Source organism: Aedes albopictus, unplaced genomic scaffold, assembly GCF_035046485.1.
Source record: "Aedes albopictus strain Foshan unplaced genomic scaffold, AalbF5 HiC_scaffold_195, whole genome shotgun sequence".
Classification (NCBI taxonomy): Eukaryota; Metazoa; Arthropoda; class Insecta; order Diptera; family Culicidae; genus Aedes; species Aedes albopictus.
In genome coordinates, this window is record NW_026916975.1 from 1 (window position 1) to 18836 (window position 18836).

At 45.7% G+C, this 18836-nt stretch overlaps 1 protein-coding gene across 1 annotated transcript; it reads left to right on the forward strand.

Annotated features, from left to right (window-relative positions):
• The first annotated feature begins 18 nt into the window (after positions 1-18).
• On the forward strand, positions 19-15973 carry LOC109397927 (uncharacterized). Its single transcript, XM_019670266.3, has 4 exons — positions 19-182; positions 249-427; positions 496-663; positions 15169-15973. Exons 1-4 carry the CDS (start codon positions 140-142, stop codon positions 15625-15627), a joined length of 849 nt encoding a protein of 282 aa, XP_019525811.3. The 5' UTR covers positions 19-139; the 3' UTR covers positions 15628-15973.
• Positions 15974-18836: the final 2863 nt, after the last annotated feature.

An 18836-nucleotide genomic window follows, 5' to 3' on the forward strand; every position in this document is an offset into this window, starting at 1 on the left:
CAAGCTGGACAGCCTCAAGCAGGTCACCGTCAAACTGGCGGAAATAAGCGAAAAGCTACGGTATGACGTTACCAAGCTGGAACCGACGCACCCGCAGGGAATTGAACGCGTTGCTCTGCTGGAAAAGATCCTCAAGATTATGTCCGGTCCGGTGCGGACGCTGCGAGCCCTCAAGGAGGAATGTAAGTTTCACTTTTCAAACCGTAACCAAAACTTCAATGTCCATCAACCATGAACTCTTATTTCAGCCAAGCGTCGCTTCCGGGAACTGACGGAGGGCTTCGCACCCATTACCAAGTTCTACTTCCACCGGGTGTGGGTCAACTACTCGGCGGGTGAATCGCCGCAGGAGTTCGGGAAGTTCCTCCATCAGGGAGCAATCACCGAAAGCTCTTCCCAGACCCAGGTTCGGCTGTTCCTCTCCAAGGTGAGTTTCCCCCCTTCAAGTTCCGGAACACTCAGAACTCATACCGATTTTAACTCGATTGCTTGTAGACGCTGGTGCAGTGTACGGCCGGGGAAGCGGAACGGCTGGGACGGGACCCGGTCCTGTTGCCACACTTGAACGACTCGATGCTAATCATTCTGGTGCTGCTGGTGGAGAACCCGAACCATTACGAGTGCCTCAAGAGCTGCCTGACGAACTATCTGCATGTGGTACAGGTGAGTGAGTGGGGATTTTTGTTGCTTGATTTTGGAATTCTGGGAAGCACTGCCATTTGGGCATACAGCCGTCGATTCATTGATTTCGTCGCCTCCAGACCATACGTAGCACCTTTTTCCGAGAAAGCTTCTTTACAAATACTCAAATTACGCAAATCGACAACGTCCTGATTGATGGACGGCACTTCTCCGACATTATCGACGTCAGGACACTTGACTTTCCGTCATCAGCAATGTACGGTACCGACGACCGCCACGGTACAACCTAGAGCGACTGAAGCAACCGAATGTCACCGCAACATACTCGCAGAATCTCGAGGCAGCATTGCCAGACGAAGGTGAGCTCGAGGTGGTCCGTCTAGATTCCAGAGGACTGGTGGAGTACAGTAAAAGCATTGGTTAACAATAACGCGGAGAGCATCAATGGGCACGTAGAAAAAGTCGATGGAACGAATGGTTCGCAAGCACGGGCGTGCAATGCTCTAACAAGGAACCCGGCACGTGGAACGCTACAAATATAAACGGAAACATCAGCCCGTTCCTTAAAAAAAACGGCAACCAAGTAAACGGCTACGTCAGTGCAGCAGAGGACGGAAATGATCCAACTCACGCGCTGAGGGAAGTTAGGGATGTCATTCACCAATTTAAAACCAACAAAGCAGCTGGTAAAGATAGTATTGCAGCTGAATTCTTCAAAATGGGCCCGAAAAGGTGGCTACCTTTTTGCACCGATTGATTGTCAGGATCTGGAAAACCAAACAGCTACCGGAGGAGTGGAAGGAAGGGGTAATCTGCTTCTTTCATAAGAAAGGCGATCATTTCGAATGTGAGAACTTCAGAGCGATCACCATTTCACCTTCAAAGTGTTATCCCAGCTCATCTTCCGTTGGCTGTCACCTAAAACAAATGTGTTTGTGGGAAGTTACCAAGCCGGCTTCATCGACGGCCGGTCGACAATGGACCAGATCTTCACCGAAAGGCAAATCCTCCTTAAATGCCGTAAACACCACAGGCCGTTAAATCAATCTTTCCTTTCCGGAGAACACAACTCTGCTGTTCAAGTTCCAATAGGCTATGGGCCCTTGCACGGATCACTGAAGCTGTCAAGATCCAGAAATCGGACCACAGAAGCCACCCAGGTAACCACTAAGCATTTGAATAAGCCGTGTATCAGCCCGTATTACGCATTTAAACTGCTTGCTGCCCTACATAAGCAGTTCGAATGCATAGCTGCCTTGAGTTAGCATAACCTGTGCTGCTTAAAAGCTTTCGGCTGTTAATTAGCATTTCAACTGCGTGAAGTGGTTTCACTTGGGAGCATACAGAATGCTGTTCAACTGCTCTTTAAATGCTAGGAGCAAAAAGGCTGGGAGATATGTTACGCATTGGGCAACACATTTTGTCTCTCTCTTACAGAGCCTATGCTTCTGTTTACAAATTTGTGCATCTTTTTTGTTTCTTCATTTTCCCCTACTCATCCAAAAGCGCCAAAGAAAACATTACTGCAGCTGGATTGGATTGGGAACTTGTCCATCAAAAAATCACCAATTATTTATCATTTCGTCGGAAAATATGTGCCGAATAGGTGAATGCTTTGGTGGATCATAGGATTGTTTGAAAGAGGGGAGAAACAATCTTATTCCACAGATATTTAAAAGAAAGGATCGTAATGCTCTATCACAATGAAATATCTCAATGAAAACAAGTTTTGGATGTTGAATCTGAAGCTGTTATCGAGTCATTCTTTATATTGGCGATTAAATCAACGCACGCCACCGGGACAGCTTTAGCATCGTGGATCAGGAGCAACAGAATCCGAAGCAGATATGATTAATCAATCTCCGGATCGTAAGTTCAAACCTTCATCACTACAAAAATCAGCAAAAAAGTACCACCTAGCACCGGCTGGAATATGGAAGGACGATGAAGCGGGGAAGCAGGCTGAGAGAACGAGAAGCAGACGTCAATCTATTTTTGTTTTTTTTTTGCTCGACGAGGCGTTACGCTTCTTTGACATTTCGTCACGACGTTCCTGAAGGGATAGCACTAAGACAGCCCGTTATTTTGCCAAAACCTGCTGTGAGGTAGCACTATAGGTGCGTATACGGCTAATTAGCATTAAACGCCTTGTCGTAAAGGCTACTATAATGCTGAAGGAATACTATTTTAAATGCTTACTGGTTACTTGGGCATCGATTCCCCGGGCATTGGATTTGGAAAAAATGCAAGATAGTTCGACCATGGCGAAGTAGCTAGTATCGTTTGGTCAAGGGAGGATGCTGGTCGGCCGTCAAGGAGGAAGAAAAACCGAAACCAGTTACTGAAGCGTGGAAGAGCAAAGACGAATTTGCGTAGGCAACTGTAATATCCGTTCAGAATTAGCAAATCGGTTCAGTTCAGTGCAACACCAGTTGACAGATCTCTGACTGTTATAATGTAATACCACCATCACAAAGTAAAGTGTTCGATGAGTCGTATAAAAGTTGAATAAACGGAGCAATCAGCTCTTGTATCGTGACTATCGTAGAGTGCGGATCATTACTCCAACCGTGAGAAAACCCCCCATTTCTTACGGTTTAGCAACCATCGGATTGGCCGTTGAAGATAATCAACTTGTTCATATCAGAAAGACAAAGTCGGCAGGTGAAGTCTGGACAAGTTCCATGTCAAGTGGACTATGAGCACCGTGATGCGGAAGATTTACCAGTTGCGTCTAGAGAAGAATGATGACATGGAAGTCCACATCGGTGCCGGAGAAAGTACTGGACGACCATTGGCTCGTTGCGATACTGTACAGCAGCTTAACGGAAGAGTACGAAACGCTAGTGACTGCTTTGGAAGCAAGTCCGGATGAAGACCTCACGCTGAACTTAGTCAAATGTAAATTGCTTGATGGCAGAAGCGGAAGAATCGGGTTGAAGCTGAACGTTCGGAGATGATTCTTCAAGCCGGCTTCAAGGACTCAAATTGTGATACGTGCTACTTCGATGATGGGTTACCCGGACATCCCGGAAATCCAAATGCGAAAAGTTCAGAAAGTTATAAGGCGAGAAACCAGAATAGAAGGTTTCAAATCGGAAGAAAACCAATGCTGTTTCGAATGAAGACCGTTGACTAGTATTGGAGAATTGGGCGTTTTTATCCGGCAGTTCGACGTAGTCCGACTGTCACTGGAACTGGATTCCGGAGCAACGTGCCACAACGCTAATCAACGTGGAAGACGTTTGAGTGGCAAACGGGTTGAAGACAAGATCCAAAGGCAGCGGATTAGGCTTGTGCTAGTGGACGACGTTTTGTTTGTGCCGGACACGAAATCCAACTTTTTGGTGATGCGTTTGGTACAAAAAAAAAAAAAGACACGGACTACGCCTTCAGCTTTCGGCTGTACAGACTGTTTTAAACTTAACACTAGACAACGGACAAACGGAGCATGCACCAGTGGAAACGGGGAAGAAACTATTCTCACGAAATGTTTCAACGCCCGAAGCGGGAATCGAACCCTTACCCCATAGCATGGTGCCATTATAAGCTTGGTGGCCCTAACCGCATGGCTACGAGGCTCCACAAAGGCTCCAGAAAGGATTTAAAGGTACGTTTGACGAATCTGGTGCAAGTATTCATACGAATGAAATTGTAGGAGCTACAGCTGAGCTTTCCGGAAATTTTGTTCTTGTTACAACAGTTGCATGAAAAGGCTGCTCTGGTTACATCTTGCGCAGCGCAGATTGTGTACACGTTTGCCATCGGCTACTGGGACACAGAGATTGTGATGCCGTCCCCAAGATGGGAAGTCTAGCGAACGAGATTGAACATAAAAGTTGCAAGTGCTCGGATTTGTGCGAAGTTTGCTTGAAGGGCAAAATGCAAAGAAGTCCTTTTCCGAAGCAATCTACGAGGAAGTCCAAGGCTGTCCTAGAATTAGTACATACGGACGTTTGTGGATCGAGTCGTACAGCGACAGTTGGTGGTAGAAAATATGTTTTGACATTTGACTACAGTAGATACACCGTCGTCTATATTTTGCACCGAAAGTCTGAAGCCTTCAAGAAATTTGACGAACACGTCGAAATGGCTAAAACGCAGTTTGGAAGAATGCCGAAAATCTTGCGATCCGATCGTGGTGGAGAATTCACTGGAAGGCGGTTCAACAAATTTCTAGCACGTAATGGCATTCTAGGACAGCTGGCTGCACCATACCGTGTATGCACCAAACTTTGCGCAGTTAAGAAAAATCAAATTTCTAATCGTTATAAAAAATACAAATAAACAAATAATAGCATGAACAACATGCTCATACGATAGACTAATGATCCTTCTTTGAGTCTGCAATATTTAAAAAATCATAATATGAACCAAAAAATATTTAAAATAGAAAAACAATGTCATTGCCTTGTTCCTAACTTTGCGCACAAAATCTTCGATTGTTCCTAACTTTGCGCATGGTGTGCCTAATTTTGCGCATGCTATGGATTGCTTGAAAAAGTCATCAAAAATACTATTATATAATGTTTGCCCATTGAACTAAAGTTATTCAGGTAGTGTGCTCTTAACTGATCTTTGTTGAAATACTTTGTCCTACGAGAGAGGGGCGACGGAGGCCTCCGGCAGTTCTTGAATTCGTCTGCGGTTCGTACTAGGCACCTACCCTGTGAACAATCCAAAATTCATGAGGGGTTTTCCAGTGGGTAGAGATCAAAGGTAAAAGCTTCCTGATAAATGGAGTGATCGTTACGGATAGGAACAATAAGGGATCATTTAAATATGACGTCCATCTCTGGTGGGAGGGGGGTGGGGTTGGAGTTTTTCGAAAAAGTGTGATATGCCATGTATTAGCTATAGGTACTATGAAGCGTGACGGGGTAACCCGGGGGAGGAGGGGGTTCTAAAATTAAAAAAAAATGGTGGACGTCATATTTCAATCGTCCCTAACATTGACCGCCGGAAAAGTCAAATGAAGGACTGTTCACAAATCACGTAACATTGTAGACAGACCAAGAGTGCCTGCCGTAGTGCTACGGTTCACACAATTTTCTACTAATTTCCATACAAAATTTGCTACATGGTGGAGGTAGGCCTGAAATTGTCAATACAATTGTTACATAATATTTAAATGGTTCATAAGTCATGTATTCACGTTCATCATGCATTTACTGAAAGTGCGCAAAAATTAGGAACACAGTGCAAATATTGGTTCCAAACATTGCGCACCACTATTTACTAGTTAAATTGAAAAAAATATTACGAACTGTGATTGATATTACTAGAATATCACCTTTTTTGTAAATTAACTGCAAAATTAATCATCGTTGCACAGTTTTATCGGAGAAAATGTTGATTTTTAGTAGAGTTACTTCTTGGCAGCCGTGTTAAGGCGAGGCAAATTTTGACATTTTTGTGTATTTTTTGTTTATTATTCAACATAAACAAAGATTTTATGGACATTAAATATTTGTCAAATAATGTTTATGTTTACACAATGCTAGTGCAATGATTAAACTGGTGAAAATGTTGACATTTAGTTATTTTTTTAATTATTTTACAAGAATGCGCAAAGTTTGGACCTGCGCAAAGTTAGGTGCGCACACGGTACTCCCTTCAGCAAAACGGAGTGGCAGAACGGAAAAATCGTTCCCTCGTAGAAATGGCCAGATGTATGCTGATTGATGCCGCCATGGACAATCGATTTTGGGGAGAAGCAGTTGCAACGGCGAACTATTTGCAGAATCTCCTCACATCCAGCCAGTACAGGAGAAGAAGAAACACCGTATCGATGGTTTGGACAGTGCGCCACGTCGTGAATCCGGTCGTTTTTTGAAGGTCCAACAGCAGGTGATAATTGTCATACGGATCCGTTGGCAAGTTCCAATGCCAACAATGTGGGATCGTCGAGTAGAAGCAATAAGGCGTCTTCGAAATCATCAAAGCGTTCGGTAAAGCTTCGAGCGCTGCAATAGAAGGTCCTAAAAGCGAGACAGACGCTGGAGAAGACGCAACTGGAAGAGCGACTGGCATTGGAACAAGCGATGCTAGAAACCAGTGATTCCGAGGCGGAGTTGACCTCAAGTCTCGCCAAAATCAACGAGTGATTGGAGAAGATGGATAATGCAGGGAACGAAGCAGGAATGTCGATGGATGGAACGCCGCTTCCGGTGTACAACGAACTTTTGTGCGAAAATCGGTTGTCGGTTACCAATCGCGTCTCCCTAGTGTTCCTGCCCCGGTAGTGCCAACGACTGTGCAACAACCTAGCGGATATTCGGCTCCGCATCACCCGCGTGTCTCGCAACCGCCTGATGGAAATCTAGTTCCCGGTGTCAGACACACTGAACATGTGGGACCCAGCAGGAACTTCCCAGAATTTCTTCCGAACTATCAACCACCTCTGTGCGGATATCCTGCAATGAATTCTGATTTTCCATCGATGCCGGCGCACAACGCGCCACCACAGTAGTCAATTAGGACGACAGGGTATCTAGCAACGAGCTATCAACAGCAAGACACACGAAATCTCCCGTATTACGGTCCCATTCCTCCGAATGTCGGCAGACCGGTGATGGCTTCATCTACACCTCGACAGGACTTGGATGTATCGCAGCCGTCGCGTCGTATCAACCACAAATGCATTGTGATTCTGTGCCACTAAACAGCGGCCACCAAGCGGCACGGCAGGCGGTAAAGGAGCTCCCGAGTTTCGACGGAGATCCTGAAGATTGGCCGCGGTTCATTGCCGCGTACGAGCGGACGAGTAGGAAGTGTGCCTTTAGGAACGACGACGACGGAGACCAGGATGGACAGAAAAGTTCGAAAGGACGAAGCCTACGTACACGCGCACTCCGTCCATCCGCAGAAGCAGAACGATCGCAAAGCATGTCTTGCATGCGACAATGCGTGTAGTAGTCTCGAGAAATGCAGCAGTTTCCTGAAGGTGGAGAGGAAAGTTCCGTGCAACCAGGGCGGTTGCAGTTTCCTACATCATCTGTTGTTGCATGACGACAGCAAACACAAGAAGCCGTCATCAAGCGCTCCAGCTCAGAACGCGTCGGTGAACGCGCATCATAACTCGTTGCCAAATGTGCCGCAAAAGTACGTGCGCGTCACACTGCACGGAAATGGGAAATTGATTACTACATAAATACGCCTTCTTGTATGCTGGAGCGACGTCGATACTGGTGGAGCACAATCTGTGGAAGGAGCTGAATCTCAACGGCGAGAAGTCTCCACTTTGCATTGCGTGGACATGGCAGCCGAAATAGCCAGTGCAGCGAACCCAAAACAATGTTTCCACCTTTCGGAGATACACACGGTACGCAGCCTAGATCTTCCCGAGAGCAGTCAATGTCGGCGACCAAGCGAGCGAGGCATTTTTAGCACCTGAAAGATCTGCCGATCGAATCTTACGTTGCAGCAAAACCCCGGATCCTGCTGGGTGTTGACAGTTCTAGACTCGAGTATGCGCTCGACTCCAGAGAGGGAAGAGAGAATTAGCCGACAGCTGCACTAACACGACTTGGTTGGATAGTCTACGGCCTGTGCTCGACGTCGGGACAAACGGATTCGAAAAGCGATGTACAGTTACCACATCTGCCAGTGCGACCAACTATATTCAGCCGTTAAACAATACAGTCTCGACCGTGGTCTCGACATAGGGAATCGCGCCACTTGGGCGGTGGCTTCTATATTCGTCTATTTTCCACTATAACTCAGTCAAATTTGAACCAATTGACACAACTTTTGGAATGTGGTGGGACAGGTATAGTATCTACCCGTGTACAATACCGTAAACACCTTCCAGCATACTTAGGCAAGTATCTCTGGAACCGTGCGTAATAAAGTCAGTTGCAAGGGTCTTAACTTTGGGTCCCTCCTCCCTCTTTAATTGCTGTAATTAGGATTCAAAACTAATTTTGATTTCGTTAACTTATTTGAAAAAAGGTTGCTTGTTTCTATTTGCCCCGCAATGGGATGAATAGAAACAGCTTTAAACAATTTTCGATATTTTTTCCAATTTCAAGACAGAAATAACTTTTAATTCAATTAAAACTGTAACACTAGATTATAATAATTCACCTAGTGAAGAAAAAAATGTCGAATGTCGAAAAATACTTTAGTCTGTTAATACATACCAAATCGATGAAACGCAATTTAAATGGCGGAAGTTTTTTTGCCTCCAAATCAATACTTTGCTTTTAAAAATTTTCACAAAAAAATTAACGGAATTATCATCTTAAAAAAGGTTTATTGAAACACTAGTAGCATCCAACTAGCTAATAAAATTAAGTTTTGATGAATTTTAGAACATAATTGTCATCTTTTTTACAATAAGTTATTTGTTTCTATTCACCCCGTTTTACGGTAGTTCAAGTCAATTGGTTCAAAATTGACTGAGTTATAGTGGAAAACAGACGAATATAGAAGCCACTGCCCAAGTGGCGCGATACCCTATAACTCAACGGAAGACCACTGTTGTCTAAGGATGACGAACGGGTGATGAAGCTGTTGGATGAAAACACGATTCTGCAGAATAAGCGGTTCGAGACCTGCTTGTTATGGCGCTACGAGGATGTTCGGCTACCGTCGAGCAAAGCCATGGCTCTGATGCGGCACGACTGCTTGACCAAGCAGTCCCCTTCGGTGTCGACGTTTCCTGGCACATCCCAAGCGAGATTGGATGAGAAAGCAATCAAGCTGAAGCGTTCGTAGGATACTGATGTATAGTAACCCGCGACTGACCCTAGCTACGCGACGACCATAGATACCTAAGTTGTTGATTCCTAATAAATTTTCATTCCCATTCCAACAATCAATCCCGAAGTACGTGTTTTTATCAAGCTCTGCTATAGGTTATGGGCCCAGACCGTAACCGGAAGATCATCAGAAAATCAAGATGCCAGCGAATGGAGGAAGTTCTGGAATTCAGCACGGCGGCGGAAACGGAAGTCGTAGCGAAGCAGGAAGCGTTCGAGTAACGACCGGATCTGTGGCGATGCCGGCCATAGAGAAGCTGAAGGGGCGTGAGAACTATTCGACCTGGGCATTTGCGATGAGGATGATTTTGATCAGAGAAGGAAGCTGGAGTGCGGTTGAACCGGTGGAAGGCGAAGTCGTACCAAATGACGTCAAGATGCGAGCGCTGGCGACGATCTGTCTCAGCCTGGAAGTCAGCATGAAGGCGTTGGCGAAAGGTACGGTTGAGATGCAGATTCCGGAAGGTACGATTGATGTCCATGGTGTACTAAAGATACCGGATTTGGCAACTAACCTGTTGTCCGTAAGTGCGATCTGCAAGCGTGGGCATACCATGATCTTCACAGCGGATAAATGCGAAGTTTTGAACGAGGATGGTGAGCTGATCGTTTCTGGAAGCGAAGAAGGCGGCCTGTACCGAGTAAACCAGCCGGAGCGAACTTTTCTGGCAAACGGAATCCAGCTTTGGCATAGAAGGATGGCACATCTAAATGAGGCAAGTTTGAAGCAACTCCAGGACGTGACGGACGGTGTAGATTTTCAAGGCGGAAAGGTAGACGATTGTACAGCGTGTTTGATGGGTAAGCAAGCTCGGAAACCATTCCCGAAAAGTGATTCCAGGGCATCGGACCTGCTGGAGTTAGTGCATTCCGATATATGCGGACCAGTTGAAGTCTCTTCCTACGGCGGCAGCCGATATTTTATCACGTTTGTGGACGACGCTAGCAAGAAAGTGGCCGTATATTTCCTGAAGGCAAAAAGCGAGGCATTGGCGGCATTCAAATTATTTCAAGCAAAGGCGGAACGGCAAACTGGTAGAAAACTCAAAATTCTCAGGACGGACAATGGACAGGAATACGTTTCCAACGAATTTCGGAGAGCGCTGGAGAAGGACGGCATTTGTCATCAAAAGACCTGCCCATACACTCCGGAGCAGAATGGCACGGCTGAAAGGATGAACCGGACCCTGGTGGAGAAGGCAAGGTGTTTGCTGAACGATGCGCACATGCAGAAAGGATTCTGGGCGGAGGCGATATCAACGGCAGCATACTTGGTGAACCGGTCTCCAACAAGAGCCATTGGAAACAAGACCCCCAAGAAATCTGGACTGGAAGGAGACCTGATTTGCGGCACCTTAAAGTATTTGGCGCTAGTGTGGCGATTCACATACCAAAGGTCAAGCGTACATTCAGCGAAAAAAAACTAGCGAAATTCATCGAAATACCTTATGAAAATTTGCTATAACTAATTCTTATGGATGGCATAAGAATGCCTTATGAAAATTGATCGTGCTTGCTATGACAAATTTCATAAGATAGACTCATGAAAATAACAAAAAAAATCTTAAAATGATGCAGACTGGATTCGATCCATGAACGTCGGGATCACCGAGCCCGTGTTTTATCCACACGGCTACCGACGCTTGAGAAAACCCTGTTGCTAAACATGAATAAAAGCCAAGCTGTGAGACGATTTTACGTCATAGAGTGACCTTATGAAATTCATCCGAATCATTATGAATTATTTAAAGGCCGTTTCATAAGTTGGGCCTTATGGAAATCTTAAGGTTATTTGGCTGAGTGTAGGAAGTTCGACCCTAAGGCAACATAAGGAACGTTTGTCGGGTACTGTGAGGACACCAAAGGGTATCGCGTGTACTGTCCAGAAAGCAACAAGTTCGAGATCAGCCGCGACATGATAGTGATCAACGAGAATGGAAAGTGTTCAAGTTCAGACTGTGTTCAGGACGTCGTTCCGGTGCAATTCATGGAGCTTTTTGTTGAAGAAATCGTGATGTCTGATGAAAATCCAGCTAATCCTGTTCCAAATGGTGTCGAAGACGATGATGAAGCTTCTGGAAACGATACGTTAGAGACGTCCATTGAATATTTTGAAGATGCCTGTACCGATCCCGCGCTCCCACCGCATCAATCAAGTCCAGTTGAAATGAGTCAACAAGGGTTGAGGCGCAGCGGTAGGGAGCGCACTTGTCCAGGCAAGTATGATGATTTTATTACGTATGGTTCTTTTACTGGCGATGTAATTCCCTCCCAGCAACTTGCTCCGCCGGCGATACTTGTGGACGACGTTCCACAGAGCTACGACGAGGTCATGAGGCGACCTGATCGCGAATACTGGATCAAGGCGATGCAGGAAGAGATGGCGTCGTTGAGCGAAAATCAGACGTGGACGTTGATGAATCTACCCGAAGGACGCAAGGCTATCCGGAACAAATGGGTTTTCGCAATCAAGCGAGGACCTGATGGACGTTTGGAACGATACAAGGCACGGCTAGTCGTTAAGGGATGTTCCCAAAAACCCGGAATCGATTATGAAGAAGTGTATGCACCTGTAGTTCGGTATTCCACAATTCGATATTTGATGGCGGTGGCGACGAAACTCGATTTGGATGTGGACCAGATGGACGTGGTTACCGCATTTCTGCAAGGCGAGCTGGGCAGCGAGGAAATTTACATGGACCAACCTGAGGGTTTTGCAGTTCCAAATAAGAAGGTTTGCCTGCTCAAGAAATCGTTATACGGTCTCAAACAATCAAGCCGTGTATGGAACGGCAAGCTGGACCAAGTGTTGCGACAGTTTGGCCTGCAACGATCACAAGTTGACACCTGTCTGTACTGGATGATGGATGGTGAGCAGTCTTGTGCATTATCACCATCATAACACAAAAAAGCCGCAACATCAACATTGCCCTTCTTCCTCCATCAACGCTACAGCCGACCGTCTCTATGTTGCTATCGAACACATTCGAGACGAACGCATTGATACGGTGGCTGCCGCCGCCACGCTCTTTCTCTGCAAATCTCTTGAGTAGCCGAACGCTCCTTAACCGTCGTTCCGACGCAGAGCTATGTCACTCACTGCTGGGTGACTCTCGTCTGAAAATGCCAGGATGAGGGTCAATTTGTTAAGTAGTATTGCATGGCGCAGCAAACACAAACATAGCACGCCCTATGAATAGAATGCAAAGCGTAGAACAAAAACTCGCTTCGGTGTTTCATCGTGCGGTTCGAAAACAAGAGACGATCGCTGCTGTTGGATGTGGTTGACTCTGCATTGAACGAGGGTTGGCTTGAGTGGCTTTTGCGTGAATCGATTATGTTTTGATGGACTGCGTTTGTCGTATGAAGTGATGGTTAGAGCGAGTGTCATTCGACATTGACCATCCTGAAACTGGACAACCCTGATGGTGAGACGATGCTTTTCGTAACCATATACGTGGATGACCTGCTGATTTTCACGAATGATGGTCGATTGAAGAAGAAGCTTAAGCAATTCCTGATGCAGAACTTCAAGATGAAAGACTTGGGTCCGGCTACTCATTGCCTTGGTATTCGGATCAAGAGGAATCGTCGAGAAGGTAAGCTTTCATTGGACCAGCAGGCGTATATCGAGGAGATCGTGCGACGCTTCGGAATGGAAAATGCTACAGTATTGCGACCCCAGCGGATTCCGGAGTCAGACTTGAAAAATCGATGGCACCCAAAACTGAAGAAGAAGAAATGGAGATGAGAAACGTACCCTACAAGGAAGCAGTTGGATGTTTATCCTTTGTGGCACAGATAACTCGACCCGATATTGCGTATGCAGTGAATGCCGTGAGTCAGTTTTCATCGAACCCAGGAAAGCCACATTGGGAAGCAGTCAAACGAATTATCCGTTACCTAAAGAGAACAGCGACGAAGAAGTTGGAGTATAGTAGAAATCCTACCGATGAACTAAAAGGATATAGCGATGCTGATTGGGGAGGAGATCCTGATAGCCGCAGATCGACAAGTGGATATGTTTTCACGCTGCAGGGAGCAGCAATAGCCTGGAACGTGAAGAAGCAACCGACAGTGGTTCTTTCGTCTTGCGAGGCGGAGTATATGGCTCTTTCCCGAAGCATTCAAGAAGCCATGTGGTGGAGAAATCTTCGATCTGAATTCAGCAACGTTGGACCGGTTTCAGTTCTCTGCGACAATCAGTCAGCAATAAGCATAGCCAACAACGGATCCTACAATCCCCGGACCAAACATGTTAGCATCCGCTATCATTTTGTACATAAGAACCTGGAGAACGGCGTAGTCAAGCTCAACTACATTCCAACCTTCAGCCAACCGGCAGATGGATTCACCAAGCCAATGACGAAGCAGAATCAGGAGAAGTTTTGTCGTTTGATAGGCGTCGCAGATTAGGGAGGAGTGATGTATAGTAACCCGCGACTGACCCTAGCTACGCGACGACCATAGATACCTAAGTTGTTGATTCCTAATAAATTTTCATTCCCATTCCAACAATCAATCCCGAAGTACGTGTTTTTATCAAGCTCTGCTATAGATACAGTGAAGTATCGTTTACTCGATGTGGATACAAGAAAAAAAAACACAATCAGTCGTGATGTCAGGTTTCTTGAGTCAATTCTTGAACCCGATTTGAACCACAGCGAACAAATGATGATGCAGTTGTTCCCTTGACGAGCGATCGTGCGGACAAGCCTGGTGCCGTTTGTACGGATAATGACGGCGACTCCGATGAAGATGAAATTTGGAATGATGCAGGAAGTATTCTGAGCGGAACTGAAAGCAGTCACGAAAATGATCCGAATGATGTTGATAGTAAAAATGCTTTGCGGCGATCAGTGAAGACCAACCGTGGACAACCCCCGAAAATGTATGCGCGTACAGCCGCATCGGCGAGAACCAAGGAATCTCAAAGAAGCGTTAGATTCCAGAAACAAAACCAAGTGGCAGAACATAGATGACCTAATCGTTGCCAGTGAAGACGAAGAGATGTTCGATGCTTTGGCGTATGCACTATCAAGAAGCTTCGAAATTGAGCGTGACGAAGCTGGGGACTTCTACATCGACCAGAAGAGATACATAAATGAGGTGATACATTCATTTGGACACGAAGAACCAAAAGTATCGACCATTCCATTGGATACTTGATACGGCAAGCAAGATGCAGAAGCAGAAGAAGTATTACTACCCGACAATCATTAATATCAAAAGCTGTTGGGGTAGTTAGGGCGCTGTGCGTGTGCAATACCCGCAAAGGAGAATATCAATACACCAAAACCTCTATTTAGGTTATGAGTCGGGACTGCCTAAATAGAATATTTACCTAAATGGATTCAGTTTATTACCTAAATGGAGTACAAGGTTGCGAAGAAGTTTAAGAAGGGATAGTTACTAGAAGATTTAAAGGAGTCAATGCGGATTCTCAGATGGCTTTCAAGGAGTTTCAGGAGGGGGGAGGGCTTCAGGGGCGTTTTCGGGGATTTTGGAAGGTCTTAGATCAGAATTGGCTGCACCAACACATCACAACAGGAGAGCTAGGATGAAACCAGCTTTACTGTACGGCACGTAGAGCAGTGAACCTGATGGCGATCAGGATGGTGGCTCCAGAGAGGACTCAGTCCTAGGAATGCCGTCAATTTGTTCAATGTACATATCGATATTGAAAATGTCTGTCCAAATTTATTAGATACTACTATTTTACGAGCGATAAAATAATCCATGAATTCCTGTATCCTTCTAGAAACACATCCTCCCGCCACTGCTCGCTACGGATGCCAACCCCGCCGATCGGGTCGCCCTCGTTAAATTCCTTACCAAGCTGATCGTCAAACTGCCCGGCAGCACCCGAGACCGGCTGCTCGCCGCCATGACCTTCGGCCTGTCGGCCATCATGCAACGCCTGCGAACGGCCGACGCCTCGCTGGATCTGAGCGAAATCGAAAAAGTATTAAACCTGGACCAGCTGCAGTCCTCGTCGGCGGCGGCCGTCACTTCCAAGCTGCGCCATCAGCACCTGAACCGTAGCAATTCGTCGTCCCCCACGTCGGCGGCATCGTCGTCGTCATCGTCTTCGACCAGTGTGGATTCGGTGGCAGCGTCGCCGTCTTCCGCGGCAACCGATTCGCAACCGCAACCGCAGATCAATGGCACGAAAGAGGAGGACCCTGCGGGGGAACCGTGCGCAATGGTCACGGAATAGTACGGGTCAGGGGCTTGGAACGTCGAAGGTAAGATGGGCCCTTATGTGGTGTCTTCTTGCAGGAATAAGCCGAAATACGGGACAACATAAGCACAAGTGATTCATTTTTATCCTTCTTCGATATGGGATGCAGAGAGGTAGAAATATAGTTACTATTTATATTGTTCTTTTTTCTGTCGGTAAAATTCAATCTAGATTCTGTGGATTCTTTTTATATCTTGATGATTTAAACATCGAATTTGCCGTCTATTCCTTTGTTTTTGCAAATGCTTGCAAAGATTTTTTGAAGAAAACTGCGGAAGCTTTTGCAATGCTTATCGATAATAAACCATATGGACAACTGTAAGTATCGCTTTGGGAGGGAAGTTTGGTGATCTATTAACATACCGAAAGTCCTTTTATTTTGCAGGAATGTGAAGAATGCTTCCGGGGAATCTCAACTGAACTCAAGTCTTTTCCTAGATATTGCACGATCCAGTCATATCAAGACCTGCTTTATCTCAGTACTGGCTTCGAAACTGTAGCCGTATTCTCTTTCGCTCATTCAATAATTACCTACACTGCTGTTTCAACATGAAGAGATATCATATTGATCTGAACAATCAGTATGATGGTGTGGTGAACGATAACCATGCTCCGGCGAAGCTAATCTACGCTCTGCTATATTGATGGTAAGTACATTTCTGATGTTTATTATCTATCATGCAAATGTTTGGGATAATGCTGAACAATTTATTTCGAATTTATGGGAAATCTTGGAAGTTTTGCCTTATTCTCATACTAGCGATCTGGTCAAGTATTCACAATGTGACTTGACTAATGCAATAGAACTGCATCAGAAAAAGTACTTCCATGAAGAAAGAGCCACGACGTCGAAATGATCATAGGAGTCCCAAACGCTCAGGTAGAACAGGAGAAGAAATTCAATTGGAAAGTTCAGCGCCCACCAACTGAGGAACGAAAACGGCCTGCGTCCCATTGATTTCGCCGCCTTCAAAAATATGACCATACGTAGCACCTTTTTCTAACACAGCTTCCCATATTCGCAAATCGACCACGTTCTGATTGACGGACGGCACATCTCCCACATAATCGACGTCAGGACCTATAGTTTCGCTTACATCGTCTCCGACAACTATCTGGTGATGGTCAAACTGCGCCCAAAACTTCCTGTCAACCTTGAGCGACTAAAGCAACCGGATGTCAAGAATCTCCAGGCAGCGTTTAACCAGACGAAGGCGAGCTCAGTCTGACCCCTCTAGAGGACTGCTGGTGAACAGTGAAAGCAGCCATCATCGACACAGCCGAGAGAACGATCGGGTACATTGAAAGGAGTCGACGAAACGAGTGGTTTAACGACAAGTGCAGAGCGATTTTGAAATAGAAGGACGCAGCACGGGCGATGATGCTGCAACAAGGAACCCGGCAGAACGTGGAACGTTATATACAGAAGCGGAAACAGCAGATCTGTCTCTTTTGGTGGAAAAAGCAGTGCCTGTACGAAGCGGAGTGCGAAGCAATGGAACTGCGGTGCCGTTTCTATGAAACACGGACGTGAGTTGATCGAAAGGTGGAAGCAGTACTTCGATGAGCTCCGGAATGGCGTGGAAATTGTAGGTACATTAGACCACGACAACGGAAGGAACGACTACGACAATGCGTCAGGAAGCAGAAAAAGGCCAACTCCCGCACTGAGGGAAGTTAGGGATGCCATTCTCAAGCTAAAAACCAACAAAGCAGCTGGAAGGGATGGTATCGCAGCTGAGCTCATCAAGATGGGTCCGGGAAGGTTGGCTACCTGTCTGCACCGGTTGGTAGTCAGGATCTGGGAAACGAACAGGTACCGGAAGAGTGAAAGGAAGGGGTATCTGTCTCATTCACAAGAAATTCGAGCATTTGGAATGTGAGAACTTTACAGCGATCACTATTTCACTGTCGTTATCAAGCTTCATCAACGGCCGGTTGACAATGGACCAGATCTTCACCTTAAGGAAAATCCTTCAAAAATGCGTGATTACCAGGTCCAAACGCATCACTTGTTCATTGACGCATGGCTGCATACGACAGTATCGACCGCACAGAGCTATGAAAAATCATGGACGAAAACGACTTTCATGGATGTCATGGATATTATTGCTTGATCATTTGGAACTGTGGCAGACCCGTACACCCGTCTGAAACGTGGAGCAGCAAAGGTCGGACTGATGGTGAACGCATAAAAAACTGACTGCAGGAACCGCGAATGATAAGGCATACCTTGGCAACAGTATTTCGATAGATGGGCCACTTACGAGGTGTTGGAGGACTTCGTCTATCTCGAAATCTTATTAACGGCAGACAATATCGTTTGCCATGAAATACGAAGGTGCTTCATTAAAGGCACGGTGCAAAGGGCGACTAAGGATGAACCACGAGCTCGTTGCGTGGTGTGATAGTTTTGTATTTTGGCATGCATCGGAGTATGCCATGACGGTAAGCGAAAATTATTATTATCACAACTGTCAACGAGGAAGAAAGAAGAGCTGGTAGGCTTTTAGTAAAAGAGACTTGGCTGGATTGATGGACAGTGTGGTGCAGATTATGGATGAACTAAATCCACAACAATTCGGTCAATTCTGAATCGAAGAAAAATCAAAATCCATGGGAGGACAAAAGCAACGGAGGAATTCAAAGAAAAGATATTTGCCGCCAGATATAAAACAGAATGGAGAGTCTAGATAAACTTAAGTTGTTTGAGCTTTTGACGGTTAGCATCTGATCGTATCAGACAACATGAGGGAAATCGAAAAATCTCACCTCAAAGAGGAAGATGCCTTAGCGGTGGATGATAATCTAACCGTGAAAGGCAATAATGTCTTACTTCAGAGAAGGGAGACGCCTTAATCGGATGAAAATCTGACCGGAGCTGGCAATCATGTCTCGCCTCCGAAAAGAAAAACGCCAAAGCGGCAGATGAAAATCTGGTCAGAGCTGGCAATAATGTTTCGCCTTAAAGAAAGGAGACGCCAAAACGACACATAAAAATGTGGCCCTACATTTGATGCATATTCAAAAATCAATCTTGTAGGCCATTGTAATCATGCTTACCGTTTCACATATATTACCACTTATTGCTTACCCATCCACGGTTTCTGCTATTCGCCACTAGAGCACTTCTGTGTCCAATAAGAATCGACGAAAGCGATTGCACAAGCATGCGCACATGACGC

Bases quoted from the DNA above. Each gene is read 5' to 3' on its own strand.
- LOC109397927 (XM_019670266.3), top strand. From the start codon at position 140: ATGTCCGGTCCGGTGCGGACGCTGCGAGCCCTCAAGGAGGAAT. The intron at 183-248 runs GTAAGTTTCACT...CTCTTATTTCAG, and splicing joins GCGAGCCCTCAAGGAGGAAT to CCAAGCGTCGCTTCCGGGAA. The intron at 428-495 runs GTGAGTTTCCCC...GATTGCTTGTAG, and splicing joins TTCGGCTGTTCCTCTCCAAG to ACGCTGGTGCAGTGTACGGC.